Source organism: Strix uralensis, chromosome 3, assembly GCF_047716275.1.
Source record: "Strix uralensis isolate ZFMK-TIS-50842 chromosome 3, bStrUra1, whole genome shotgun sequence".
Classification (NCBI taxonomy): domain Eukaryota; kingdom Metazoa; phylum Chordata; class Aves; order Strigiformes; family Strigidae; genus Strix; species Strix uralensis.
The window spans coordinates 4,253,058-4,279,530 of NC_133974.1; the positions used below are offsets into that span (position 1 = coordinate 4,253,058).

Here is a 26,473-nt window from a genome sequence, read left to right on the forward strand (position 1 = left end):
CTTTTGTGCTCCCTACAGAAATGGTGACTGACCCCAGCTTTTGTCATGGCAGAGGGTACCTAGCAAGCATGGATGGAGAACATGCCAGCACTTATTTGATCAGCAACCCAGGAGGGGAAAAATATTTCAGTAAGCATTCCTGGTAGGTTTAACCTGATTTCAGAACTCTTGTTCAAATTTCTAACGGGAAATACCACTTCTAGAGAAATTAATGACAACACCACACACAGAAGCCATACAACCTCCCCAGATCTTGCTTTTATTGAAAGAAGAATGTCAAATCCTCGATGACTGGTACAATTGTTCCCTGAATCCAATGATGTAAAAAGTAATCATCCCCAGATCCCTGGAGATCCTCTGCAATTAGTCACACTACAGCCTATACAAAGGAAAGAATATTTCAGGGTTTTCAGGCTTACATTGATGGGGAAAATCCTGCTACACAGGACTTAACTGAAAATTTGGAAAGTCATCTCTGACTCAGTTAATCCTAAACTTACCATTTACAGCAAGAATATCCCGAACGACATAACCCCAGATAAGTGTTGCCATGAGGGCATGTCCCAGGGAAGCAGAAAGTCCCACGATATCCACATTGCATAAAAGGTCTTGGAGATTTTGTAAAGCCTGTACCATAAAATAAAAAAATAATAATAATAAAAAAAAAAGCAGGAGATGATTGTTTCTGGCAGGGTTTTGCATTTTGCTAAATTCCTATGAGCTGACACCATGCCACACCAGTGCCCAAAGTCATGACAGCCCTAATGCAACCCTCTGGGGAGGAGGTTTATGGGCAGAACAATCATGAAATGCTGTAATTCCTTCTTCAAATGTAAGAACTGTGTCTCCAGGCCTAGGACTCCCTTAGGAACTCAGATTTCAGGGACAGACACCAGACATCTGACAGAAAACAGTAAGTGGACACTTACCAGCTCTTAAAATCTTGTAGGTCACAATTAAGGAGAGATGCACCACCTCAGCTGGGAGGCTGCCACTTCTAGGGCATCTGGATCTCCATAGATTTGGCCTATTTCCCACCCTATAAATTTCACCCATGTCTTAAAGCAGGTCCTGGTGTCTAGCAGTTCATATAGATGGCCCCCATACATGGATAAACTCGACAATGCATGCTGAACCACCACTTCCATGCTAGTAAACACAGCATGCCAGGCTTGCCTTCTGGGTCCGAGGCGGAGCAGCGTGGCATTGCTCTTATCTACGTGGTTAAACTTTCCTCCTCATTAAAATGGGATATCCATGTTCAACCTGTCTTTTGGGAATGGCCACCAGCCTGTGCTGTTACCAGAACAGATTTTAACCATGAGTGTTAGTTGTCAGGGGTCAAAATTACTCTAGGGAGCAGACTATCAGTTAGGCAGTGTGTTGCCTGGCCCTCTTTGGTTGATTAATAGAGATGTAGCCTGGCAGGCTGATGTGTTCTGGATGCACCTGATTGACTGCTCATGTACCAACCAATTCCAGTTTCACAGCTCATCCATGCAACCACACTAAGTCTGGCATATTCAGAAAGTGGAGAGCTTGTTCCAGCAAACAGACCATGAATATTACACATGTACAGGAGATCCAGCGCATCCCTGGTGTGTTAGATTCACAGCACGTGAGTGGTGGGGTGCATGCACACACAGCAGCCAGAAAATCCCAGACAGAAATACAGAAGAGCTGGGAAGGCTGAATAAAACACTAATCCCAAACAAAATCCCAAACTATCTGTCTGTGGGACATTGCAGAGATGATTGTGAGCAGTCTCAGCTCTCAGAAACACTTTCTTCCAGACAGATTTCTTGCTTTATTATACCCAGAAAATAGGTCCTACTGAAAACAGCCTAAATGTCCACTGTGTGTATCTGTATGTTAAATAAAGACGTAAAACAGACCAAAGGAACACTCTGCCCGGTGTCCTGCCATAAGCAGAGACCCAGATAAGAATAAGATCAGACAAGCATATATGATACTTCTCCCACATTCCTGGTCTTCTGCAATTCATCACAGTCTTTTCCCATCCTTACTCACCCAGAGGGCACTTTCCATCCTGTTCCCACAGAGATCAACCCCAAACCTCCCCTGGCACATGTTTGTGCACACAGTGCCCTGCACTGTTAATTGTGCCATTTTCTGAGATGGTATTTAAACACAGTCTCTATTTCTGGACAATAAGGTGGGTTTTGGTTTCCAGATTCCTTCACATTCCCCCAACAGGCACAGCCTGACACCATCACTTATGGTTGCACAGGTTTCTCCACTGAGCAGAAGCTACCAGTAGCATCTCAACCTTAACTCACACTGTTTTTACCTCCCCACCCCAAGTACAAGGTCCTGAGGCAAACGATATTTGGAAAGCATGGGACTAGATCCCTTTTTTTCCTGTGTGGCTTAAGAATATTTGATAATGAGTGGTTTGTTGTGGGGTGACCCAGAGACAAAGTGATTTAAGTATAAGAGCCTGCAAGATTTAACAGGGAAAATGCTGTCACTGAATGGTAATTTTGGGGTTGCCCCTAGTGCTTTCAACTCAGACTGGATTTTCAGAGGAGTAGCAAAGGCACTGAACTGATGGTTGGAGTGTTTGCCTACTAATTTCACGTATCATCTGTAATCTGCCAACAGGTTTTGATGATATGTGTGAAGATTCTTTGCAGGAGGCATCTTGGCCACTTCCTGAAGGGGACAAAAGACCTTTATAAGACCTTCTGTATCTCCTTCTAGTTTCTCCTTCTATATAGATCCTCATCTTCATTTACATCTTACCTGCAGCTCCGTGAAATACCACCAAGAGAAGGGCAAAGAGAAAGGAAAGGATTTTCATGGCAGAGGGTGGACTGGGAACTCCTGTCACTACAGAGAAAGGAGAGCAAGGCGTTAGTAAGACGGTTGTCCATCCACAATTATAAAGGGCTGAGAAGTGACATACAGAAATGCTCTTCAAGACCGAGAGTTATCTAGAAGAGGTATTACACATTTTCTCTATAATAGTATCTATTGTCCTAAGGGTTCCCTGGAGCATACATAGGATTGTGGTACAGGAAGAAACTTCCCTGCAGAAAAATACAATTTTAAATCTCCTTTTAATTAATGTATTAATTAACCAGGTATTTATCCTAGATTGTTTGATATTTTGCAATACATTGCAATAAATTTGATTTGCCTTATGAAAGTTAAAGCTGTTAATTCAGAAAGAAAATTAAGACAATTTTGCTATATTTATACAAAACAATCTGATGTCTGTTCTGAAGCTTTTCTAATTTAAAAAAAAAAAAAAAAAGCAGAAAAAGGTCCTTCACAGTTAAGTTAAAATCCAGCTTCTCCCTATTCTTGCTCAGAGGGTGTTGCTTTTTGTTCACCTCAAGAATTACATGATTTCCAGGTTAAATTTCTGATTGTTTGCATTTCCTCTCAGCCCTCTTCCCACAGCCAAAAAAAACCCTCTTCTCCCTTATCAATAATTGAAATCTCTAGAACAGACTCTTGATAGACTGGAGTCACTGCACAGTTAAGGTTATAACAGTGAAATGCAGCGATACATGAAAGATATAAAGTCTCCAGCCCATTTAAGAAGGACAGAACTTTTTAAGAAAGGCTGAATAGTTAGAAGATTTTGGTTGTTACCAGGTAAGAGGCTCTAGGTTGGAACAGTCCTTGGATCAGTGTCAGCCACCCAGATGCATTAAGATGAAGGAGCAGAGCTTGGCTTTATGCTGTTTCTGGAGGGTGATGAAGGTTGCTTGATCTTCACAGTTTTCTGGTGGCCAATCAGACAATCCTCACAGCTTTGCGGAGCATCGGAGATGTCCAATGAATCCTCCTATGAGGAACTGAGGTATCACTTTCAAATATTGCAGCATCACCTCGGGAAATGTGCTGAGCTGCATGTAAACCGCCTTGGGCTACCTCCGTTTGTGCAACATGCTTGGTGACAGCAGCTCACTCAAGGTTTCTGTGCCATATATCATCTGCTTGCCAGCTGAGGCCTGGTGGCAGTTACTATCCGGTATGATAAAAACATCTATACAGGCTGCCATGCTCCTGGCTGCTCATTCTGTACAGCCCGCTTGGAAGCTGATGCTGTGTGATGGGATCCCTCAGGCACATCACAGAATCACAGAATCACAGAATCATTCAGGTTGGAAAAGACCCCTGGGATCATCGAGTCCAACCATCAGCCCGACTCTACAAAGTTCTCCCCTACACCACATCCCCCAACAGCTCATCCAAACGACCCTTAAACACACCCAGGGATGGGGACTCCACCCCCTCCCTGGGCAGCCTATTCCACTCTCTGACCACTCTTTCTGGGAAACATTTTCTCCTCATGTCCAGTCTGAACCTCCCCTGTTGGAGTTTAAAGCCGTTCCCTCTTGTTCTGTCACTAATTCCCTGGGAGAAGAGACCAGCACCAACCTCTCTACAATGTCCTTTCAGGGAGCTGTAGAGAGTGATGAGGTCTCCCCTCAGCCTTCTCCTCCTCACACTGAACAGTCCCAGCTCCTTCCATCGCTCCTCACAGGATTTATTCTCCAGGCCCTTCCCCAGCTTCGTTGCCCTCCTCTGCACTCACTCCAGCCCCTCGAGATCTCTCTCGGATTGAGGTGCCCAAAACTGGACACAACACTCCAGGTGTGGCCTCACCAGTGCAGAGCACAGGGGGACTATCACCTCCCTACTTCTGCTGGTCACACTATTTCTAACACAAGCCAGGATGCCGTTGGCTTTCTTGGCCACCTGGGCACACTGCCGGCTCCTGTTCAGCTGCTTGTCAATGAGAACCCCCAGATCCTTCCACAGAGCTCTCCAGCCACACCTCCCCAAGCCTGTAGCCATGCAGGGAGTTGTTGTGGCCCAAGTGCAGGACCTGGCACTTGGCCTTGTTGAAGCTCATCCCGTTAACGTTGACCACCAATCCAACCTATCCAAGTCTCTCTGTAGTGCCTCCCTATCTTCACGCAGATCGACATTCCCTCTTAACTTGGTGTCATCTGTGAACTTACTGATAATACTGGTGGGATTTACCAAGCAGATGTCTTCTCAGATGTCCACAAAGCAGGTATTTTTTGAAGGTATGCCCCTCATTCACAACTTCTGGTCCCTGTGTCATGGAAGAAAATCATAAACCTGACACTGCACAGTTCAGGTAGGCTTCATGGTTAGCATGAGCAGCACCAGTTGTTATTCAACTTAACTGCTCTTTGAGCACAGACGTAGTTGTTACTTCATGGTCGTATCTCTGCTAGGGAGCTAACCTGAACCAGATTTATCTCCAGGCCAAAAAGCAGAGTCTGACTGCATCCATACTATTAAACTCAGCCTCTAGCATGTATTGGCTCCACCTAAATTGCCTGCTGGGCACGGTCCCTGGTCCCTGCCAGTTTTTGGACTGCATCTGGAAATTACAGGGAGAGCACAAGAGCCAAGATTGTGCCAGGGACAGCTCTGAGAATTGCACAGTAGAAAGGTTTGTGCTCCAGTGCCCAGATCCTGCCCTGTCTGATTCACTGGCACAGATGTACAGGGGTTATTTTAGGGCCTATGGCTAAATTATGGAAAGGTGTGGGCTTAAGCTTCCCTTTGGTTGTGTAACTTGAAAAGAAAAGAGAAAAAAAAAGTAGGTTTTCATATAATATCAAACAGTCATTTCAGCAATACACAATGATTTCTAGCTCTAGGTATTGGCATTCTGCAGCAATGAGCCTCAGGTTTTGATGAGGATAGTCATGTGTGCCTGAGTGTTATTAATAAACTAGCCAGTTATTTCATTTACCAAATAAATCCCAGCAGGAATTTCTCCTTAAATGCCCACAACGCTCTAGTGGAGGAGCACTGTCTCCGTCTATTTGCAGAGGTTTCATACCATTTCCTTACAAATGTGAAAAATATCTCACCATAAAATGAAAAATAATCATCAGCTGGAATTAGGTTAAAAAGGACTGCATTGAATTGGAAGTTAGTACTTCTTTGGAAATTCAGAAAGCGGATTAATGAGCTGTCATTGATATTACATAATTTCTGCTGTTGGAAGGGAAAATTTGGATAGTTGTCTCTATTTTGATTAAGAACATGGAAAAGATCTGCAGTAGGGAATGGTAGGAAAAAACCTATGGTAGGAGGAAGTAAAACAGAAATCTAACTGTTATGAAAAATAAAAGGAAAAAAGATGGTTTGGGTTTTTTTAACTTTTGCACCAAAACATTTTCAGTACTCATTACCTGCACCATATGTAAGACATTTTAACCACATCTATTTATGGAAATTATTACTCGAACCCCCCCAGTGACATGATGTTTTAAATCTCCTTTTTCATTTTCCCTCATGCTGCTTTTCCAGGGACCTTCTTCTTCAGTACGAGCCTTGGTCAGCTTGAACAAGAAACTGATGCTGGGTGAAGTTGTCAGACATGGGCAGGAGTTTGCATTTATTGTTCTGTAGTTTCTGCTGCTGTTGGTCTACCTTCTCAAGGAGATACTGGAGAAAGAGTTGCTATCTTCCATATTTCAAGGACTAGGCATAAAGACTGTCGTGTGCTTGGATGCCTGGAAAGGACCTGCAAGGCTATGCCAGCTTTCCTCATTTAATTTGAGGGGTCAGACAACGCTGGTTATCATCTGCACAGATGAAGCACAGAGGGACAAAAGATAGAAAAGGCAGTTTTTAGGTGTCTCATGGGACCCCAAAGTGTGTGTCTGACACAGTGGTGCAAATGCACCTTCTATGTTCTGCAACACCCGTAGGCAGAGCTTGGCCACCAGTTCAGAGGCAGATATAAAGGTTGCACAGTCCCTCGTTAGAGGAGATGATAAGTCCATCCTTGCTGTCTTACAGCACAGCCTCCTGGACCTCTGCGATATTGCCAGAGTCGAGGAGAAAACAATCTCTGCCTCAACAAATCTGTGGCTGATTTTCCAGTGGGACTCTCAGGTAGAAAAGAGGGGAAAGCCTCCTTCTGCCTGAAGTTTCTGGTGCCCAGCAGGATTAGGCCCTGGGAACTTTTGGCAATGGGCTGTCAAGAAGAGGAAGGCCACAAGATCAGCACCAGCACATTTTGTTCAGCCATGGATGGATTCTGATTGTCACGATGCCAGAAGTTGGTGCAATGATTTCAGCAGAGTTTCTTCTGATTTAAAGCTCTCAGCATGGTGATGAGCAGAATATGGTCTTAAACTTCAGAAGATGTTGCTCTGGTTATATTTGCCATTTTAGCTTGAATATATTTGCTCCCGATTTCCCTCCAAATGCAGAGGTTCTTATAGACCTTGAGGCTAACCTAGTTGTGGTCAGACTTTTCTTCATTGCATGCCCTGGGCTCACTGCAGTTTCTGCACCTCCAAGAGCATGAAGCAGTATCTTAGGTCTTGTGAGTGATGAGTCTGTCAACACTCAGGTGTCACAGTTGGCAAAACAGGAACTTACTGGGTTAAAAACTCTGCAAAGCAAAGCCATCTAATAAGAGATGCTCCAGAGAGCAACTGAATTAAATAGTTAATGAATTGAGGGTGGAATAGATTTCAGTCTCCCAACAAAAGCCAAAGTCCATGAAGGCTTGCATCAATGGGCAGCCAACTCATAAAAGCTGAGAGATGGGTGAGCAGGGTGTTTTCCAGAGGTTTCTCCATGAGAAATCTCTCAGCAGCTGAAGTCCCTGCTGTCACCTTTGCATGGGCACTGCCACCACGCAGGCCAGACCACAGGCTCTTTCAAGGGCTGCACATTTTTGTTCACAGCTCACAAATGAACAGAAAAGTTTACAGATTCACTGCTTGCGATTTAAGACCACAGCCAGCAGCATATCACCACGGGCCTTGCTCCAGACACTGAGTGTCCTCCCTTGCCTGTCTCTGGATGATGTTTTTCCTTCTTCTATGCCACCCCTTTTCATGCCTTCTCTTTGCCTTCTCCTTCCATGCCTTCCCTGGTTAAGTCCGATTGTACTGTGGTCACTTTTACAGAGCAGTTCTCACAAACAACTTTTGAATTAGGTCCTTTGCACTACTCACCACCAAATCCAGGAAGGCATCTCTTCTTGCGGGTGCCAGGACTAGTTGTTCTAAGAATCACCCTTTTCCTGCAACAAAACTTTGATCTCTGCATCTTCTAACATCATCCACAATGTGAACCAGCCCTCCCATTTTGATCCAGCATCCATAATTGCAAAATTAGGGATGTTGCAGAGGACATCCTTGCCCATCCTTTCAATACCCATTTAAGGACCTGCTGTCCCTGAATTTGTCTAACCCTTTTTGGGCCTGCTGGTGTTGCCTACCTCCACAGCCTCCTGTGCCAGCAACATCCAGAAATTCACAGCCCATGCTCAGCAATTTTATTTTTATTATAGCCTTTACTATCTTGCCATGGACAGAAGAGTGTGCTGAACTACAGCGTAACACCCCTAAATGTCCTCCTACTCCTTTCTCATCAAGGACTCCCCCAATGTCTTCCTGCTTTCCAAGCATTTATGGACATTTCTACTGTCAGTTCAGGTGTTTACTGCAAAGGGATCTTCACTTTCTTTTTTAGCCTTCTTTCTTACTTGAATCTGACCTGTCACGTTTTATGGGAGTTGCCATTCTCCTCTGTCAGCTGCTTGTTCACCACTGAGCTCTTCCCCGTGAGAGCCTCCCTGAGTTGCCCTTCATGCCCTGAAGGGATTTTTCTTAGACCTCTTTGTTTTCTTTCCCAGTCAAAGCAAATATTTTACTGAGGTTTCTAGCACAGCCTTTTTAACAGCTTTCAGGCTGCCTGCAGGCTTCTTGCTCCTCTGGACTGCTCCTTTCAGTGTTTTTCTTTCCTCATTTTTGCTTTTTGGAGATTAAATATTCACCTTGAATGTATTTGGTCCAACAACACGGTTAAGTCCGATTGTACTGTGGTCACTTTTACAGAGCAGTTCTCACAAACAACTTTTGAATTAGGTCCCTTGCACTACTCACCACCAAATCCAGGAAGGCATCTCTTCTTGTGGGTGCCAGGACTAGTTGTTCTAAGAATCACCCTTTTCCTGCAACAAAAATTTGATCTCTGCACCTTCTAACATCATCCACAATCACCTCTCACAACTGCTCTGCTGCATCACCTGGAGCAGCGGAATGATGTGCAAAAGATGTGACAGGCTACCTGGGTCCACCAGAGAGAGACTATTGCTGAAACCCTTCTCTAAGGTGTTGCAAAGTATTTGCAGCTAGGGTGTGTAGCAAAACACGGGTTGAAACAAGTGCTCACAGGTGGCTCAACACGTGAAGGCCAGTTGGGTCCATGTGATATCATCTGTAGGCAAACCAAGCCTGCCTTTGCCTTCACTACCTCCTCTCCTACCCACAGCGGCAGTGCTAATCACGGCATGTAGTTGTGCAGGGGGTTTGGATGCTTCTCATTGTTCCTGTCCTCTGGATGAATAAAGCATGGGCCGTCCAGCTCCCCAGTCCTGTTGGGCTCCACTGAGCCTCAGGTTCTGAATCCCCTTCAAACGATGAAAGCATTTCCAGCTCAGTACAGCTGTGACTCTTACATTATCCATCTTTCCCACGCAGTGAATCTTCCTGAGTTCTGTGAAAAAGAGATTTTTCCATGCCTGCCCCACAACAGCCATGACATGGCTATTCCGATTTCTGGGATGTGGTGGCCAGCAATCGTGCTCTACATCAAAGGATCAATTGTCCCCAGTTTTTGGTCACAAGTAAGAATGTTTGTGCATGCTATTTTGTTAACGATGCCTGCATTTATTTTCAAAGAGGATCAACAATTTAGGATGTCAGAGCACAACTCCCAAGATTTTTCTCCTCTTCTGGCTGTGGGTGACCAGGAGGCAGGGATCTTGCTGACACTTCCTCATTCTGTGCCCCAGATTCTTCATCAGTGCAATGTGAGTAGCAATTCTTGCATACTCTGTAAAGCACTTGATTTCCTAATTGCAGTGATTACACAACCACTGAGGAGTCTCACTTACTATTCCTGAAAGCCAGCCCAGTGACAGAGTTACTGCAACTTTTTGGCACGCCACCAAATATCTGCTTTTTGCTATTATTATTTCTTTTTCCTGAACTAAAAGGGTTACAATTAATCCCAGGTGGAAGAGCTGGCTTAATTACAACAGCAGGTACCTTCTGTTTGCTTTGCTACCTCCTAAGGGTGGTGCAAGCCTCAGTTCACCACTACAAAGCACTTTCAAATCACTAGATGGAAAGAGTGATTAAGGTTTGAATAGCACCTTTGGGCTTGGAGAGCTTGAGTAATACTAAGTGTTTTTTTTTCTTTGGTGGTGACAGTGTGCTATAAAATAATGTCAGCCGCAATGCACTTGCAGGACCAGCTGTGCCTGGAGAAGCTGCTACACCAAAAGCAGCACAGATACCTGATGAGATTCACAGAATCATCTAGGTTGGAAGGGACCTTGAAGATCATCTAGTCCAACCGTTAACCTAGCACTGACAGATCCCAACTACACTACAGATTTTTTTAAGCCATCTTCCCGGGCTGAACAAATCTGAGCTCCCTGTCTGCAGAGTTAATCAAACCTCCTCTTGACTTAGGCTTGGGTAGGAGATGACCTAGAAAACCCTTCCCAGGTTTTGGAGATGCCTGCCGATGAGATGTGGCTGCATATAAGATCCACAGGACCTAGGCCCTACACCTCGTAAACTGGAGGGATCGAAACACTCCTCACCAATGAACTGTTTAAAGTGCGTTGTGGTATTACTCATGCTTTATTAGATATTTACACAACTCAAATAGTTTGCAAACCGGTCTCTTTGGACACAGGGAATATGTGTTAGAGGAGAGAAAAAGAGCACAGATCGCTTCAATACTGGAAGGCTGAGATATTTTGCAGAGCCTGCAAGAGAGCAGCAGAACATCCCTGAAGACTTCAGTTTCCAGCCCTTGCTCTATCGTGAGAGAGGTCAAATGAGAGTTGACCAGACCTCCCCTCCAGAACAGGGTCTGAATCAGCCAGATGTCCTCTGGGGAGCTGGGCAGATGACCAAGCCAGGACAGCATCTTCTGAGGATACAGGATGGGAAAAGGGGAAGATGAAAGACCTTCTCTTAAGATGACTATAAGTGGATATGGGAAATAAATAGTCTTATGGAAGAGAAAAAGGGTCCTATAGGGAAGATGGGAAAATGAGGATTATATTTCACATTTAGCCATCTGTTTGGGAAAGACAGCTATGCTGCATGGAGAAGGTGGGTGAGTTAACAGACATTAACCAAGATATTTCTAAATATTGCATTGGCAGGAGCAACTTGGTGCCCCAGGGGAGAGAGAAGGTCTGGCCCGGGGAGCTGGGACCTCACCATGCAGGACCTGGCTGATGAGGATGAAGACAGAGAGACAAATCACAGGCAGGGACAAGGTGAGAGAGACATGGGGAGAGAAAACAGTGGTGTCCCTGCCCCACACCCCTTTGGCATATGGTGGGTAGAAAGGGCAATGTAGAAGTCCAAGAGCTGGAGGAGGGTCCCAGGGGGCTGCACTGTCAGATCTGAGCCTTGCCTAGTACCAGCCCTCCACACCTCACCCCTCCATGGGCTCGACCAAGGTGAAGCAGCTGGGCCGTAATAGGGAGCCCCTTCCCAACTAAACTTCTTCTGTGATTGGAAATCAGCCTTGTGCTCTTCCCTTGGGACACCAGGGTGGCATCTGAGGCCATTAGTGCTCCATGGGTGGCCACCACAGGAGAGCATATGGGATGGGTGAGGTCTGCTGTGGTATCTCAGCATCACATGGGACACATCACACTGTCCCCCAACACGAGGAGGAAACCTGCCTGATCCCCACCACAAACTACCCTCGGCAGGGAGAGGAGAGGAGCTGCCCAGTTTCAGGCTACCAGTTCAACCCTGCCTTGGTGACAGCGGAGGGACAGGGTCCCGTGGATGAGGAGCTGCCACACAGTGGTTTCCCAGGTGTGGATGCACAGGTGAAGAGCAGACATATGGCCCCATGGAAAAGGAACTTCCATCAGCTCTGAGGAAAGACAGCACCAAAACCAACACATACCCATGTAAAGAAGGACAGAACTACTCTACTGCTGCCACTGCTGCTGATGCTACCAATGCTGCCAGCCCCTCATGGACTGCGGAGGGTCACCATAAGGGCCTGCAGCACTTTGCGAGTCTGTTGTAGCAGGTACCGGTGGCTCTCATAAACAAGGGACACAGCAGGAACGAACACTTGCCCTTGGTCTTCCGACAAGTCACGGTGTCTGCCACTGTAATTGAGAAAAAGAGCTGGTAAGCATCTTTCTTTGGATTTGCAGGCATGAAGAAAGCCTGTCCCCATGTTCACAGTAGCTTGATCTGCAGATAGCACAAGTGGCATCTCAGGGAGATCATCAACCTGCCCTTGAGTTTTGCTGCGATGTCTGAAAGCATTCACGAGTTCTGCAAACTGTGATGCTCTCTCCCCTTAGCACAGAAGTGACTAGCTGGAATTTGACTACTCTGTGTCAGGCAGGCAGGTTCAACACCAAGTATCACACCAGCTGTGCACGTATCACAAGTTCATTTCTCATTTTCAGAATCACTCCCTGCTTCCCAAACACAAAAATGCTCGTTTCTGTATTTACACTTACCTGCAGCAGCCTGGGACACCGCAGGGAGAAGAAGCAGCAGCAGTAAGAGTACCTTCATGGCTTTGGCTGACATTGTGGAGCTCCACCACAGAGCTGCTGAGGCCAAGAGACACTTCAAGAGGAAGGAATTAACCTGTATTTATAAGGCTTTGATGAATGCGATCTGCAGGAATTTAGCAGTCGTATTTGGAATCCAAATAATATGTTTACAGGCTGCACATTGTAGTCTCTATTTACAAACTCTTGTGTGGATAGATGCCACAACATGTCCCCACCCCGAAAAGGAATTATCCTCTTAACACCAACACCTACTGGCTCCCATGTCCCGATCCAAAGCACCATGTCCTCCACCAACAGCACTGATAGTCAGATATTTCAGCAACTATTTAGCCAGAGCAATGACCATGTGCACAAGGCCCAGTTCACTTCAAGGTATTTGCACACTCAAATCTCAACAAGATGCATCTTTGTCTCCAGAAATTCAGGTTTGGCACAGAAGGGAATATTTTTTCCCATTTTAGACCCAAACAAAGATTGCCCAAAGCCACAGAGAGGCTGAATCTGGAATCAGCCCCACCAAGATGTTATACCTCTGTGTGTGCAGCTCCGGCAGCACAGCCAACAGGTCTCTGCAACGACTTGTGCTCCCACTTCAAGTGGGTGTTTAACTATGAGAAGGTACAGCAGAGAGTCCCAAAAAATCACTTGAGGGTTGGAGTAACAGCTTTGCATGGAGGAGCTGGAGGACGTTCATTTGCTAAACTCGCTGAATAAAATATAGAGAGGTGACTTCACCATCCTCTGGATGTAGCTTCATTGAAGACCTGAGGGGGTTTTTTTAGCAAGAAAAGCTCCTGGGTGCTGAAATCCAGCAGAGAAAAGTGCAGCCAAACCAGTGGCTGGATGGCAGCCAGAGCAACTGGGAGTTGTCGATGAAACTGGGGAGGGTGGCTAGCTCTGGGAATATCTTCTGGAAGGCTTCCTGGCTTTCTCCTTCTCTGCTTGGCATTGTTTTGGGGTGGTAATGGCACATCTTGTGTGGCATGGGAATTTATTCCTCGCTTGGAACAAAGCCTTTGGGCAGGAGGAGGGACCGATTTTGTCATCAGTCATTTTGAGGCTGAGAAAAGACAGCTGAAGCGCCTCGGAGGGGCTCCTTCCCAGGAATGGTGACAATGGAGGGTCGGGGGATGAGATGACAAGGTTCACACGTCTTCTGTGGGTCACAAGAAGGGTCACAGCACACTGCACCTGCACAAACCCTTGCAACTTCCTCACTGCTGGCTTTGCAAGCGAAGACGGTTCTTCAACAGCCCACCCTCAGCTTTGGAAGAGGATTTGGCGCCTGTTAGAGGCTTAGTTGTGCTCTGCATGCAAAAAGTCGTGTTTTCTAGGAATGGGACATTTGGCAGCCGTGGTATTTGTTATACTATAAACTGCGGAGGACATGGCTCAGAAACAACCAAGAATGAGCTTCATTTGACTCCACAGCCCTATTTACATCCCTAACTTTATTAAAATGCTTCGCTGGAGCTGGGCCCAACAGCTCAACATTGTTAGTTAATGAGACACTTTGCTGAGTACAGCGGGACAAGAGGAAAAGTAGGCTATCCCTTCCACCCGTGACGCTTTTAACCCATTGGCCACCAAATTAAAACACTGGATTTGAGGCTGCAGAGATGCAAATTTCTTACATTCTTGGTAAAAACCAGCGCTGGAGACTGAGCAGAGACCTTGGTGATGCTCCCTTGAGGAGGGTCAGCCGGGCAGCAGCATTTCTGGGCAGTTTGGCTTCGAGGCCAGCAGCACATCCACGGCCCTCAGCACACACAGGATATTTAGTTCATCGCTCACATGCAAATATTGAAGAGGGGTGTTATAGGCGTAATGTACTGGGGACCTATAGAGAGCCCTGGAGCCTGCACTTGCACAAGCCCCCCCATGTCCCATGTATTTCAAAAAGTCCCGCTCTGGGGCTCAGCTGAATGGGTGAGAAATATTGCTCCTATAAATCAGCAGAGTCCAGGCTTTGTTCCCAGGGTTGCAAAGAAACCCAGGGTTGCTCTAAAATTTCAAAAAGCAACATTAAATGCCTGAAAACCCCCAAACACACATACATCCCAAGAGCCAGCTGACGGACAAAGCTTTGGGAGCTTCCTGAGTGATTCCGCAAAAGCAAAGACAAAACCATAGATGATATTTGGACCTTATTAAAAACCCCTTCATGGCCTTTCCTGTAGCGACTTGCTGAGGATTTATTTTCTGAAAAACATGTGCTTCTCAGGGGCTGGAGTCTGCAGGGCTGGAGATTGGGGGGGGGGGGAAAAGTAGATAGGGCATGTCTTTGCATGCAGAAGGGCACCTGCAACCACCAACGGTTGGGATCACATTTCACAAAGGTTTCATCTCTTGGGTGTGGGGGGAAACAACTGAATTAATTTATGGATTTATGGCTCTGTGCACATCATGTCCCGGCTGCCACCTAGTGCTCACCCCTGCGGCAGAAGCACAGCACTGGGGGGTGGCACAAAGGGACATTGGGGGGGTTCTGTAAGTGCACAAGAACCTGGGGGACATCGGGGGGGGTTGTGCAAGTGCACAAGAATCTGGGTGGAATCGGGGAGGTGCTTGTGCAAGCGCACAGCAACCTGGGGGACATCGGGGGAGGGTTGTGCAAGTGCACAAGAACCTGGGGGGAATCGGGGGGGAGGGGGTGTGCAAGTGCACAAGAATCTGGGGGACATCGGGGGGGGCTTGTAAAAGTGCACAATACCCCCAGGGGTCTCGGGCTGGTGCAACCACCGCCGGTCCCCCCGACGCCACACTGCGGCGGGAACGGAGCGCGGCGTGGGAGGCACTTGGGGAGGTGCCCGGTGGGGCCGGGGCGGGGCGGGACCGGCCCCGGAGGCTCCTTCCTCCTCCTCCTCCCTCCCCACCCCCCCCCAAACTCCTTCCTCCTCCTCCTCCTCCTCCTCCTGCGGCGCTGTGCAGCCGCCGCGGAAGGGGCGCGCAGGATGCGCGGGGCCTTCCCGGGGCTCTGCTTGGCGCTGCTGGCGGCGGAGCGCGGAGCGCGTGAGTGAGCGCGCAGGATGCGCTGGGGGGGATGCGGGAGTGGGGCTGTGCGGGGCTGCGCACACGCGGAGGGAGGGGGGGGTGCGCGGTTGTGCCCGCAGGGTTCACGAATGGCAGCACCCCGGGAGCGAGATTTCTCCATCCGCGCAGACCCCAGCCATTTTCTTTTTTTAATATTAAAATTTGATTTTTTAAATTATTTTATATTTATTATTTATTTGGAGCATGAGCCCCAGTCCGAGCGCTTTTTATCAGAGCCCTTCCTTGGGCCGGGCCCCTCGGTGGCGATGGCTGTGCCACCGCTGACAAGCCACCGGGAGCCGGCAGCTGGAGATAAGACCGAGACAAGGGCTGCACACCCCCCCGGCGACCGGGAGATGAATTTGGGGCGTGTTGTGGGTAGCACCTTTCAGTTGTGGGGTGTGCGTGGCTGCAGCATCCCTCAGCGGTTCCTCTTTCCATTCTCCAGGGCTCTGCACCATCGTCCACTACCTTGTCCACGGGCAGCTGGGCTGGTTGGGGCTGACCATCGCCTGCGCAGTGCCCGGCTACGCAGCTCAGCTCCTCAGCATCCTCTGGTTCAGGGCGGATGGTCGCCCACCCAGCTGCTGGCTCCTGGGCCTCCACCTCCTGCAGCTGGGCCTCTGGAAGCGGTGAGATGGTCCATCCAGCCCCCTCCAACCCAGGTTCAGTCCCAAAACCAGGGTGGACATCACCGTCATGGTGATTCTTGCAGGTACTGGGATGTCTTGCGGATGGCGGCAAAGACGGGCGGCGGTGCCTGTGCCGGTGAGGTGCTGACGCAGCACGGGGACGTGTGTGTGCTGCGGCTCCTGGAAGCCCTGCTGCAGACCCTGCCTCACCTCCTGCTGCAGGCCTACGTCGTTGTGGCAGTCGAGCCAGCTGGTTTTGTCCCCGGTGAGCGGGGAGTTCCCAGGAGGATGCTGCGAGTTGCAGAGGGGTGATGGTGTTTTGGGTGCGGAATGCATGTGCCCACCTGGCAGGGGGGAGCAGGGCAGGCTCTGGAGGGAGGAGCACGCTGCAAAGGGGCTGGAAAGCCCCAGTGCAAAGCAGCAGGGACAAATGTGGCTTTAAGATCTGTGGCTGAACCCGGAGGAGTCTGAGTGAAACCATGGCTGCTCCTGGCCGGTACAGTCAGTCCCCCCATGGCGACCTCCATGGCACGACAGTGCCTTGGCTGGGTTTGAACCCAACACATGTTCCTATTGATGGTCCAGCCCTAATCACAGGCAATACGGAGCATTTAGGGGTTTGGGGATGCTTTGCAGAAAAGGTGGACTGTCGGGTATGCAAAGGAAGAAGTTGGGGTGTGGAGTCACGGCGTGCGCAAGGTCCAGTCGGTGTCAGTCTCTGGCCCGATCACAACGACCAGAGATGGACCTGCCCTGTCGCTGCAAAGCTCTGCCTGTGTCAGAGAGTTTAAGCAGGGATGTGCTGAGCGTGCAAAGGAGACCAGATTCAGCAGGAGTTGGTTGAAATACTCCAGTTGGCAGGGCAGCACGGTGTCTGGCTTGTATCGGGATGCTGTGCTCCTTAGCACTGAGATATGGTCACAGAATCACAGAATCATTCAGGTTGGAAAAGACCCCTGGGATCATCGAGTCCAACCCTCAGCCCGACTCTAGAAAGTTCTCCCCTACACCACATCCCCCGACAGCTCATCCAAATGACCCTTAAACACATCCAGGGATGGGGACTCCACCCCCTCCCTGGGCAGCCTATTCCACTCTCTGACCACTCTTTCTCTGAAAAATTTGTTCCTCATGTCCAGTCTGAACCTCCCCTGTTGGAGTTTAAAGCCGTTCCCTCTTGTTCTGTCACTAATTCCCTGGGAGAAGAGACCAGCACCAACCTCTCTACAATGTCCTTTCAGGGAGCTGTAGAGAGTGATGAGGTCTCCCCTCAGTCTTCTCCTCCTCACACTGAACAGTCCCAGCTCCTTCAATCGCTCCTCACAGGATTTGTTCTCCAGGCCCTTCACCAGCCTCACTGCCCTCCTCTGCACTCGCTCCAGCCCCTCAAGATCTCTCTCATATTGAGGTGATATTGAGGTCCTCTCAACACAGTCAGGTGTCCTTCAGAGCACCCGACTATCCCTGTTTCTGTGCAGGTGTCAGTGCGGGGCTGTCCCTGCTCTCCCTCGCCTGGGCTTTGGTCTCCTACAGCCGCTTCACCTGCCTGCTGAAACCCGGACACCTCTGCCTGCCAGCCACAGCCATCCTCTGCCTACTGCTCTGGAGGATGGGGATGCTGGGGACCAGGGTCCTGGCCCTGGTGCTCTTCGCCAGGCTGTATTCCTTCTGGGTTTTTGCTGTGGCAGGTAAGACCTGTGAGATCCTCTCCCCCGTGTCCCATCCTGCTGTCAGCCCCAGAGATGCTCCTGGTACTGGAGCGCTGTGCAGCCTCCCCCTGGCACAGCTTTGCCCTTTCGGTCCCTTCCCCTTGCAGGTGTCCACTGGCTGCTCATGTCCTTCTGGCTGGTGGCCCAGCAGACCGACATTGTGGCCCAGCCCTGCCGCTGGAGGCTGTTCAATTGCCTGGTGGGAGCCGTGTACATCTTCTGCTACGTTAACGTCCGGCCCGGTCCCTCCAGGCACAGAGTGGCCGTGTTTTATGCAGTAAGTACCCAGGGTGTTCGATATTCCACATGGATGCAGCTGCTGGGGGAGAAGCAATAGCTTCAGACTCTCCTTTCTCATCTCTCACATCACCACTTGAAAAAAATCCAGCATTCCCCATGTCCTGACAAAGCCACGTGGTCACCAAGGTGGATGCACCTTCTGCACTGGCTTTGTTTTCTTAGCAGCAGCCATACAATGTCTGAACAACAGCAGAGTGGCTGTGCTGCTCTGCCAGAGTTATTTTTCATGATAAAAAAAGGTCAAGACCTTGCAGAAAGTTCAGTTCAGCAACGTTTATGTTTTAAGTGATAAGTTAGGTGCAAAATAAATCAGCAAAATCTAGGAACTGGGTGTTTTCTGTCATCAGAAGCATGTCTAAAGCCATCAGAAGGATAGAAGTGACAACTCTCTTCCCTCTGCTCTGCAGATAATGCTGATGGAAAACACCCTCCTGCTGCTGCTGGCCACCCGGTTCCTGCAGGCAGAGCTGAGGAACAGCCTGTGCATGACCGGGGCCATCATGTCAGGGTCTGTAATAGGTAAGACCTGCTGGTTTTTAGAGCCCAGATTGCATGTTTTGAGAGTAAATGAGCATCATCAGTTATTTTAGTTGCATCAGACTGTTTGCTTTATTTCTTCCAGCTTAAGCATCTGAATGTATTTGATAATATGTAAATCCACCCTGAGTTTCATTTCTTCATCATTTCTTAAAAGCCCATCCCTGAAGAGGGAGGCTTGCAGAAATGACCAAGATGTCACCAAATGGCTCAGGTACCTCTGCCAAATACAGTATATACAATTTTGAAGCACACGTGTGTTTTCTGTGATCTTGGAGCATTTAATTCAGTCGTAGAATCACAGAATGATTTGGGTTGGAAGGGACCTCAAAGATTGTCTAGTTCTACCCCCCTGCCATGGGCAGGGACACCTTCCACTGGACCAGGTTGCCCAAAGCCCCATCCAACCTGGCCTTGAACCCTTCCAGGGAGGGGGCAGCCACAGCTTCCCTGGGCAACCTGTGCCAGGGCCTCACCCCCCTCACAGGGAAGAATTTCTTCCTTAGATCTCATCTAAATCTACCCTCTGTCAGTTTAAGGCCATTACCCCTTGTCCTGTCATTACATCCCTTGTACAAAGTCCCTCTCTGGCTTTCTGTAGGCCCCCTTTAAGTACTGGAAGGCTGCTATGAGGCCCGGAGCCTTCTCTTCTCCAGGCTGAACAATCCCAAACCAGGGCAAATTCCCTACAGCTTTAATGCACAACTGGGTTGAAGAAGGGGAGAGGTTGTACGATGCTTGCAAACAACCCATCAGCACCTTTATTTGCAAAATGCGCTGAGCAAGGATGGGAGTTGCTGTTTGCTGGGTGAGGTCCCCACCAGGGTGATGTTTTCCCAGCGCTGTGCACCTATCAGTCTGCAAATCAATCCAGATTAAATTCAGTCCTGAGAGTGTGCTCAGCATTCCCTTTCCTGAAAGCTGCTCGAGTGAGGTTCTTGCATCCCTAAAAATGCTTGAAAGATGTGCTGCCCGGACACCTGATGCCCAGCGGCACCTCTGCAAAAGGGCCTGTTGATCTGGAGGTGGCAGCGAGGTCTGGTGTCTCCTCCACACCTCACCAAAATGCTGCTGGGACTTGTCCTTTGACACCTTTCTGCTTTTTTTCAGGTGCTGCAGCTCTGGTGGTTTATTACAGCCTGCTCCATCCCAAGTCCACAGAGATCTGGCAGGGCTTTCTGGAGACAACCTGCAGTGCTGCAGCTGCCGATGATGACGAGGTTGCTGGAGATGGCTCCCAAGCAGAGCAGAGTTTGGGAATTTCAGGAGATGGAGAGTCCTTGGCAGGCAAAAGGACCGTGGCAGATCCTAAGAATGGGAATGGCTCGTCGCTCCTGCAATTCAGAGGGTGTTTGGAGGACAACTGGACAAACCATCACCACTGGCTGCTGGTAAAGCTGGCCTTGAAGACAGGAGATATGTCCACAATCAACGCAGCTTTTGGAGATGGTGGTGTAGGAGAGGTTTACCCTGGAGGATGGATGATGGGGAAACCCACTGGTGTTGAGCCTGGGGCAAACCTTTGCCTCCCCACAAGGGAAATCGTTCCTCTGGGTGTTGAATCTGGTCTGACTGATGAGAAATTGCAGGTGGCGGGGAATGGAGGAGGCAGCAAACCCAGCACTGGTGCTGCGAGAAAGGAACGGGAGGATGGAGCAGGGCAGGAGCCTGGTTTTCACCCGGCTGTATCCTTTCTCAGCAGCTTCTCCCCAGATCCAGCCGAGGGCTCCTCTGTGTATTTCAGTGCGAGCACGGGAGGCATCACTTCTCCTGGCACAGGGACAGCCACAGCTACGTGCATGGCCCTGGTGCAAAGGGACGGCAAAGCCCAGCCTCCTCCAGGCAGCCTGGGAGGAGGAGGAGGAGGGGATTTATCCCTAGAGATGGCGAGCATCAGCCCAATCCTGGGCACTTGTGCCCACAAGCATCACCGGAGCAGCTCTTCCCTTAGCGGCACAGGGGGCTGTGGGGTGTCAGGTCCCCCCAAAGAGGGCTCAGAGCCCGTGGGGCTGGAGGGTGCCCTCGTGGGGTGGCATCACCTTTGGAACACCCACCCTTGTGGCACACAAGGGACTGTTGTGAGGAGCAAGCTGAGGCCACCATGCTTCACCTCCACCCCCAAGGCTGACTCTGAATGCCCGCAGCAAGGACTGGGGCATCCGGGAGAGGGGACAGACCTGTTGCTGGAGTAACCCTGAAATCGCTGCACTGTCACTTTGGGTCGGCATTGGGGTGACTGCCTCGTCAACAGCGCACAGCAAGAGGTGGTGGAATGTTAATGCTGGCCATGAAGACCGTCCCTAAGGTGCCCCTGCTGCCAGAAAGATGTGCTCCTCCATCACTAGGACAACACCTTCCCTCCCAGCGCATCTTCTACTTGCAGTTTTGGAGAGCTTCAAAGGTCTTAAAAAGCCTTAAGTCCAGGTTTAGGTATTTATTAACCTTATTTATGTAACAGTTCTGCTAGGCAGGTGGAGCATGCTGCCTTTGATATATTTGTGATGATGTCTTCAAGCGTGTCCTTTAACAAGTGCCTGTACGAGCTGCTGGTCTGTCCCAGCACAGAGATCTGGCTGCTGTCTCCAGGGGCTGCAAAGCAGGAGTCTTCTCAGGATAAGCAAGTGCCTAAACCAGAAAAATAATGAGTTTTACTCTCAGATGCTCTTCCTTCTGGGCAGAATAAGCCCTAAAGTAGGGCTCTGCAGTGCTTGATTTATTTTTCCCCCACCAGCTTGATCTTCAGAGCTTTACCAGCTCCATTTGCTGGGGCCACATAGGATCACAGATCCTCTTCATACTGCAGTCCTCAACCTCAGGACCCTGAACTGTAGACAAAAGCCATGTCCTGCTTGCTTGCCCACTGCCCTGCTTCCTCAAGTCGCCTTTTCTGCCCAGCCTCTTCCTTCAGAGAATCATCTCGGTTGGAAAAGACCTTGAAGATCATCCAGTCCAACCATTAACCTCACACTGACCATTCTCAACTCCACCAGATCCCTCAGCGCTTGTCCCCTTCCATCCGGCTGCAGATAATCCAGATCTGGCTGGATGCTCCCTCCTAAATTTAGCTTCAAGCCAAATCTCAAAACAAATCTGCATACTCCTGCCACCATAAAGTCCTTGTTGCAGGCAGGGTTTATTGGTATCAGGAACTAAAAGCCTCGATACTGTGGTCTCAGAAATAGCTCATGCTTCCAGCCAGGCTGGCTGGACACGGGTTTGTGGCCAGGACATGGCTTACCATGTCGGTTGAGGTCTGGTCGGCTGGGTTCACCAGTGAGCTCGTGGGTGCCAGCTGGTGCACAGCTGGCCACGTCCTCCAGCTGTTGTCCTGCGGGCAGGACTGGCGTTGCCATGGAGCAGGAAAGGCAGCAGGAAGGACAGGCATGTGATGAATTATTTAAAAAAGCTTCCATGTAGCATTGACTGCTCAGGACTGACCCGGCCAGATGATTCTTAAAGCTGATCTGGGCAGTGAAAACTCAGTTGGTGCCGGTTTCAGAGTGAAGCCGCTTTCCAATGTGGTGAAAGCTCCGTGTCTCCGTCCAGAGCCGGCACCACCATGCTGCAGCTGTGCTCTGCAGGGAGGAAGAAGTTTCAGCAGCTTTTGCAGAATCCTCCCTGCTACGTGCATCATGCAGAAGGCAGCAGAGCTGCCGTGGCGTTATGGAAATTGTTATCTAGTTTGTTTTTCTACCTTTGATAATATATAACGATGCTTTAAAAAACAAACCAGTCTTTGCTGTGTCTGTGTCTCGTGTTGGGGGTGCACACAAGCGTGGAGAGGTCCTCTCTGGACCTTGCTGCAGGGGATGTTGGACCTTGATCTCTTGCTGCTTTGCAAGCAAACCGCTGTGCAGCTTCCTGGCTGGATGTGACCTCGCCTCCTCCCCTCTCCTTTGCAACTCCGTTTTCCTGTTTTCTTAGATTTTCTACCCATTCCGGTTCTACCCGCCTCCAATCAAGTTGTTTGTTTAATTGAGCAGGGTTTTTCCCTTTCTGCAGCTGGAGGGTGTGCAAAGATAGGACACAGATACGAATGGGCACGGTACTCCACGCCTCCTCCTTTCTCTTCCCCACACTTTCTCCTGCAGCCCCAGGATGAGCTGCCTGTTGGGATTTTGAAGAAGGATCTGCATCCAGCATCTTTCTAGCTGGGGCTGTCTCAGTCACTTCGATGTGGCATGCAGATAGCAGTGGGTGGGGTGAGTTGAGTTGCTGTGGGCAAGTTACAGCTCAAGAGGAGCAGAGACGGCAAGCTAGACTCATTTGGGATGGGAGGCAGCCCTTTAGCTGCCAAATTTCTGTGCCAGGCAGCGGGTACTGGGAGGAAGGATTGGTTACATCTTCCCTGTCCCATCCCCTCTTGCCAGGGTGGGAACCCAGGTTCACTGGGGGGTGGCTGGTGGCGGCTGCCCCTGTCCCTCACCCCCTGACCCAGAGCAGGGTGAGTGACGCTGAACCAGGCAGTGCCTGCTCACCGCATCCCCAAACCAGGACCAACTGAGTCTAGGAAGAACGTCCTTTCCCTCCCTCAGCAGGATCATTCTCTTCCTAACCCAGCGCCTTCCCTTTAGACTCTACTAGACTGGTAATATTTGGGGTAGATTTTGAGCATTTGCTGCAGATAGTAAGAGCATCCAACCCTAACATCTGAGGTCTGGCAGGTTGGAAAACAAGTTACCAACCCAAGGATCACAGTGCACAGCGTTGTGCTTGGTGGGAATCTCTCCTTGGATGCTCTACTCAAGCCACATCAGTGTTGACTTCGGCTCTACACTCTACAGTTGCAGTCCTACGTGCTGTAATCATTTGCACTGACTGCAAAAACCAAATGCTTAGTAGGTCAAGGGATGGCTACCTAAATTATGGACTGCCCTCAAACCTGTGGTGGTTATCACGAGGCAAGATCAGGCAGGAAAAGCAAACGCATTCAGGGCTTGCTGTTCTTTCCTGGTCCAGGGCCTTGAGACACAGAAGGATTTACGCCATGCTTGCTGCACTTGTGAGTGATTTAGGTGTTTTTCACCCAATAAATACAGGGCTGCTGCCATTAAGAGCGGACCTCTGGCTTTGTGCTAACTAAACTTGGGCTTACCAGGGACTGTCTTGAACAGCCATGGGTCTGTTTTAGCCATACCTGCAAAAATTCGTAAGGGCCATGAAATGGTTGGGAGGGCTATATCCTACAGCTTAAGGCTAGCTCTGTGGTGGCATGGGCTACCAGGAGATGGTAAAGGTCTGACAGCACTGAGCAGCCGTCGTGAAACTATCCCATGGGCCAGTTAGAAAAGAAAATATGGCCAAACAGACAATTTTAAGAAAGTAGAGAATGCTTCTGGGCACAGGAGTCAGGCATACCTGAGCATTTCTCAGAGCACATCCACAATGCACAGAGGACCTGGAGATGCACCATGAGCTGACACCTCTGACCCCAGAGGAGGTGGTTGTGGAAATCCTGGATGGGTTGAGGAGTGGTCAGGAGAAGGGGGAACCCTGGGGACAGCACCGGAGGGGGCATGATGGCTGGGGTATGGGTGGGGGTGTAGGTGTGGGCGTTGTGTTCCCATGGCTTTGCTCCCTGATGATGGGAGATGGTCACTGGTAAGATCCTGCCGCGCTTCCCCTCATCTTCTTCGTGGCAACAATGTGAAAGCAAGTGAAATAATGTGGATTATCTGTCTTTAAAGACTTCCAGCCTGTGTGAGAGCCCTGTTGCACCCAGGATCCAAGTCCTGCGTGCTGGCTACAAACCCAGCACAGAACCCACCTACAGAAATGACTTCAATTTAGTTAAACCTAAAGCCCTGTTTGGAGAAAGAGGACTGTCCAGCTGCAAATCACAGCTCCAGATACCCCTCCCCACCCTCCCCCATCCCGGGGGTGGGGTGGGGAGACTCAAGATGCCCCAGTGACCTGGTGCACATCCAGATTTTTCCCAACGTTGCCAGACTGAAGAAGCCACTCTGGGGAGGTGTTTCTCCCCATAGCTCCTTGTTCCTCAGCCACCAGAGGGAGATGCTGCTCAAGGCCACAAAAGCAGACGCCTTGTTCCAGACGCTGAGTGCCCGGGTTCTGGGAGGAGAAGGACGCTCAGGAGTGATGCTGCTGTGGCATCGCAGATGGGAGCCAGTGGGAGCAAAATGGGGGGCTCTGGTATACTGGAGGTGGCCGATATGGTGCACAGCAAGTGCCTGGAGGAAGGTGAGCATGGCTGTGGGAGTCTCCTTCCACCTCCCCAGGCATCACCAGCCATGGGAAAAGTTTAAAAGCCCCTGCCAGGGTCTCGCCAAGGCAGCATTCAGGGCCAGGAAGAGTCATATCCATCTGCAACTATCCCATGTGATTTCAGGTCCAAAGGTGCACGGGGAGCTGCCACCGACCGCGTTGGACGTGGCATGGGAACCTGATGGTTTGGTAGAACCAGCTCCAGCTGTCACCACCACGGTGCCGAGTCCTCATGTTCACCCGTGGGGCTGTGCGTGTTCGCCCGGGCAGGTGACACGGTCACTCCCCACCCTGATCTGTCTTCACATCAACCCACGGGGTGCAGAGGTCCCACAAAGCCCAGGTCACTCCTCTTTGGGGAGCAACGTGTCCAAACCCAGAGCGTGAAGCTGAACGAGAAACTGCAGCTGGGGAAAAGTGCAGCAGAGGGGCAATGAACCAACTGCTCGGAGGAGCCAGCTGATATTTCCTCCAAGTGTCCCAAATGTTTGAGGAGACCCAGCCAGATCTTCTGCTCCTTCTTCAGCATTTCCCATGAAGCTCTTTTTGGATGAGATATGTTATCCTGAGCTAGACCTTAGGGTCTGCCCAGCCTTGGGGGATGCTCATCACCAACGTTTGGGCTTCAGCCACCCGCAGAAGGTGTGGAGGGGGGATATCTCCATCCCACTGCAGTCGGACGGATTGTGCTGTGCTCTCGCCTGCTCAGGAATGGAAAATGTCTGCTCATTTGCCTCCTACGAACCTTTTTTTTATTTTGTTTTTTTTAAGGAAACCCTCTGCGGTGCTTTAGAGGGTCAAAGGCTTGTGCCCCAGCCCAGGAGAGCTCAGTGCCACTGATGAGAGGAGCTCTCAGAGGCTGCAAAAGGGCAGCATGGGAGCGGAGAGCAGGAATCGATGGTGAATTTTGACAATGCAGGGAGTGACCCACAGGCTCCAGAGGAGAACTGGCTGTGCCACTCACTGGGGATCTGGATAAAGGAGTGAGCAGGCAGGAATGGAGGCTACGTCCCTAATAAATTAAACAACACCCGGGCGAGCTCCTGGGCTTGGGGACGTGGCTGTCCAGCCTGCTGGCACTGTCCCCTTGGCTTGTCATTTTTAATGGGTTACTCTCATCCCTTTTTCAAGGTGAAATAAAATAAAGCGGGTTGGGAAGGCACCGAGAGGGCACGAGGGTTGGCAGCAGCCCTGCCCCAGCCCTGCGGGGATCTTGCCTTCTTTCCAGCAGCACCATATTCCACCTCCCTCTGCAGCCCGATTTCTAAGTGCTGCCCAGGGGTGACAGGTTTCGGGGTCAGTTTTGCTCAGTGAAAATAATTCTCTCCAGCTCCGAGGTGATGTAACCCCCCTGAACTAACCCAGGAAAGATTTACCCAGAAAACCATTTTTTCGCTTCC

At 49.8% G+C, this 26,473-nt stretch overlaps 3 protein-coding genes across 3 annotated transcripts; 1 reads left to right on the forward strand and 2 right to left on the reverse strand.

The window, feature by feature from the left end:
* Positions 1–496: 496 nt before the first annotated feature.
* LOC141941699 (gallinacin-4-like) lies at positions 497–3,713 on the reverse strand. The gene is made up of 3 exons (XM_074864676.1): positions 3,625–3,713; positions 2,767–2,853; positions 497–627 (listed from the first exon to the last, which is right to left on the reverse strand). The coding sequence occupies exons 2-3, from the start codon at positions 2,822–2,824 to the stop codon at positions 497–499; spliced, it is 189 nt and encodes a 62-aa protein (XP_074720777.1). The 5' UTR covers positions 2,825–2,853; positions 3,625–3,713.
* An 8,376-nt stretch (positions 3,714–12,089) lies between these two features.
* Positions 12,090–12,650, reverse strand: LOC141941700 (gallinacin-14-like). The gene is made up of 2 exons (XM_074864677.1): positions 12,578–12,650; positions 12,090–12,214 (listed from the first exon to the last, which is right to left on the reverse strand). Exons 1-2 carry the CDS (start codon positions 12,648–12,650, stop codon positions 12,090–12,092), a joined length of 198 nt encoding a protein of 65 aa, XP_074720778.1.
* Positions 12,651–15,568: 2,918 nt separating this feature from the next.
* On the forward strand, positions 15,569–22,575 carry XKR5 (XK related 5). The gene is made up of 7 exons (XM_074861352.1): positions 15,569–15,649; positions 16,119–16,302; positions 16,386–16,567; positions 17,781–17,990; positions 18,119–18,288; positions 18,719–18,830; positions 19,959–22,575. The coding sequence occupies exons 1-7, from the start codon at positions 15,592–15,594 to the stop codon at positions 21,038–21,040; spliced, it is 1,998 nt and encodes a 665-aa protein (XP_074717453.1). The 5' UTR covers positions 15,569–15,591; the 3' UTR covers positions 21,041–22,575.
* Positions 22,576–26,473: the final 3,898 nt, after the last annotated feature.

Excerpts from the sequence above, each read along its gene's own strand:
- LOC141941699 (XM_074864676.1), bottom strand. The coding sequence starts at position 2,824 with ATGAAAATCCTTTCCTTTCTCTTTGCCCTTCTCTTGGTGGTATTTCAC. Across the intron at positions 628-2,766 it reads GGTATTTCACGGAGCTGCAG|GCTTTACAAAATCTCCAAGA; the intron begins GTAAGATGTAAA and ends TTTATGGTACAG.
- LOC141941700 (XM_074864677.1), bottom strand. The coding sequence starts at position 12,650 with ATGTCAGCCAAAGCCATGAAGGTACTCTTACTGCTGCTGCTTCTTCTC. Across the intron at positions 12,215-12,577 it reads GGTGTCCCAGGCTGCTGCAG|TGGCAGACACCGTGACTTGT; the intron begins GTAAGTGTAAAT and ends TCTCAATTACAG.
- XKR5 (XM_074861352.1), top strand. The coding sequence starts at position 15,592 with ATGCGCGGGGCCTTCCCGGGGCTCTGCTTGGCGCTGCTGGCGGCGGAG. Across the intron at positions 17,991-18,118 it reads CTGGGTTTTTGCTGTGGCAG|GTGTCCACTGGCTGCTCATG; the intron begins GTAAGACCTGTG and ends TTCCCCTTGCAG. Across the intron at positions 18,831-19,958 it reads CATGTCAGGGTCTGTAATAG|GTGCTGCAGCTCTGGTGGTT; the intron begins GTAAGACCTGCT and ends GCTTTTTTTCAG.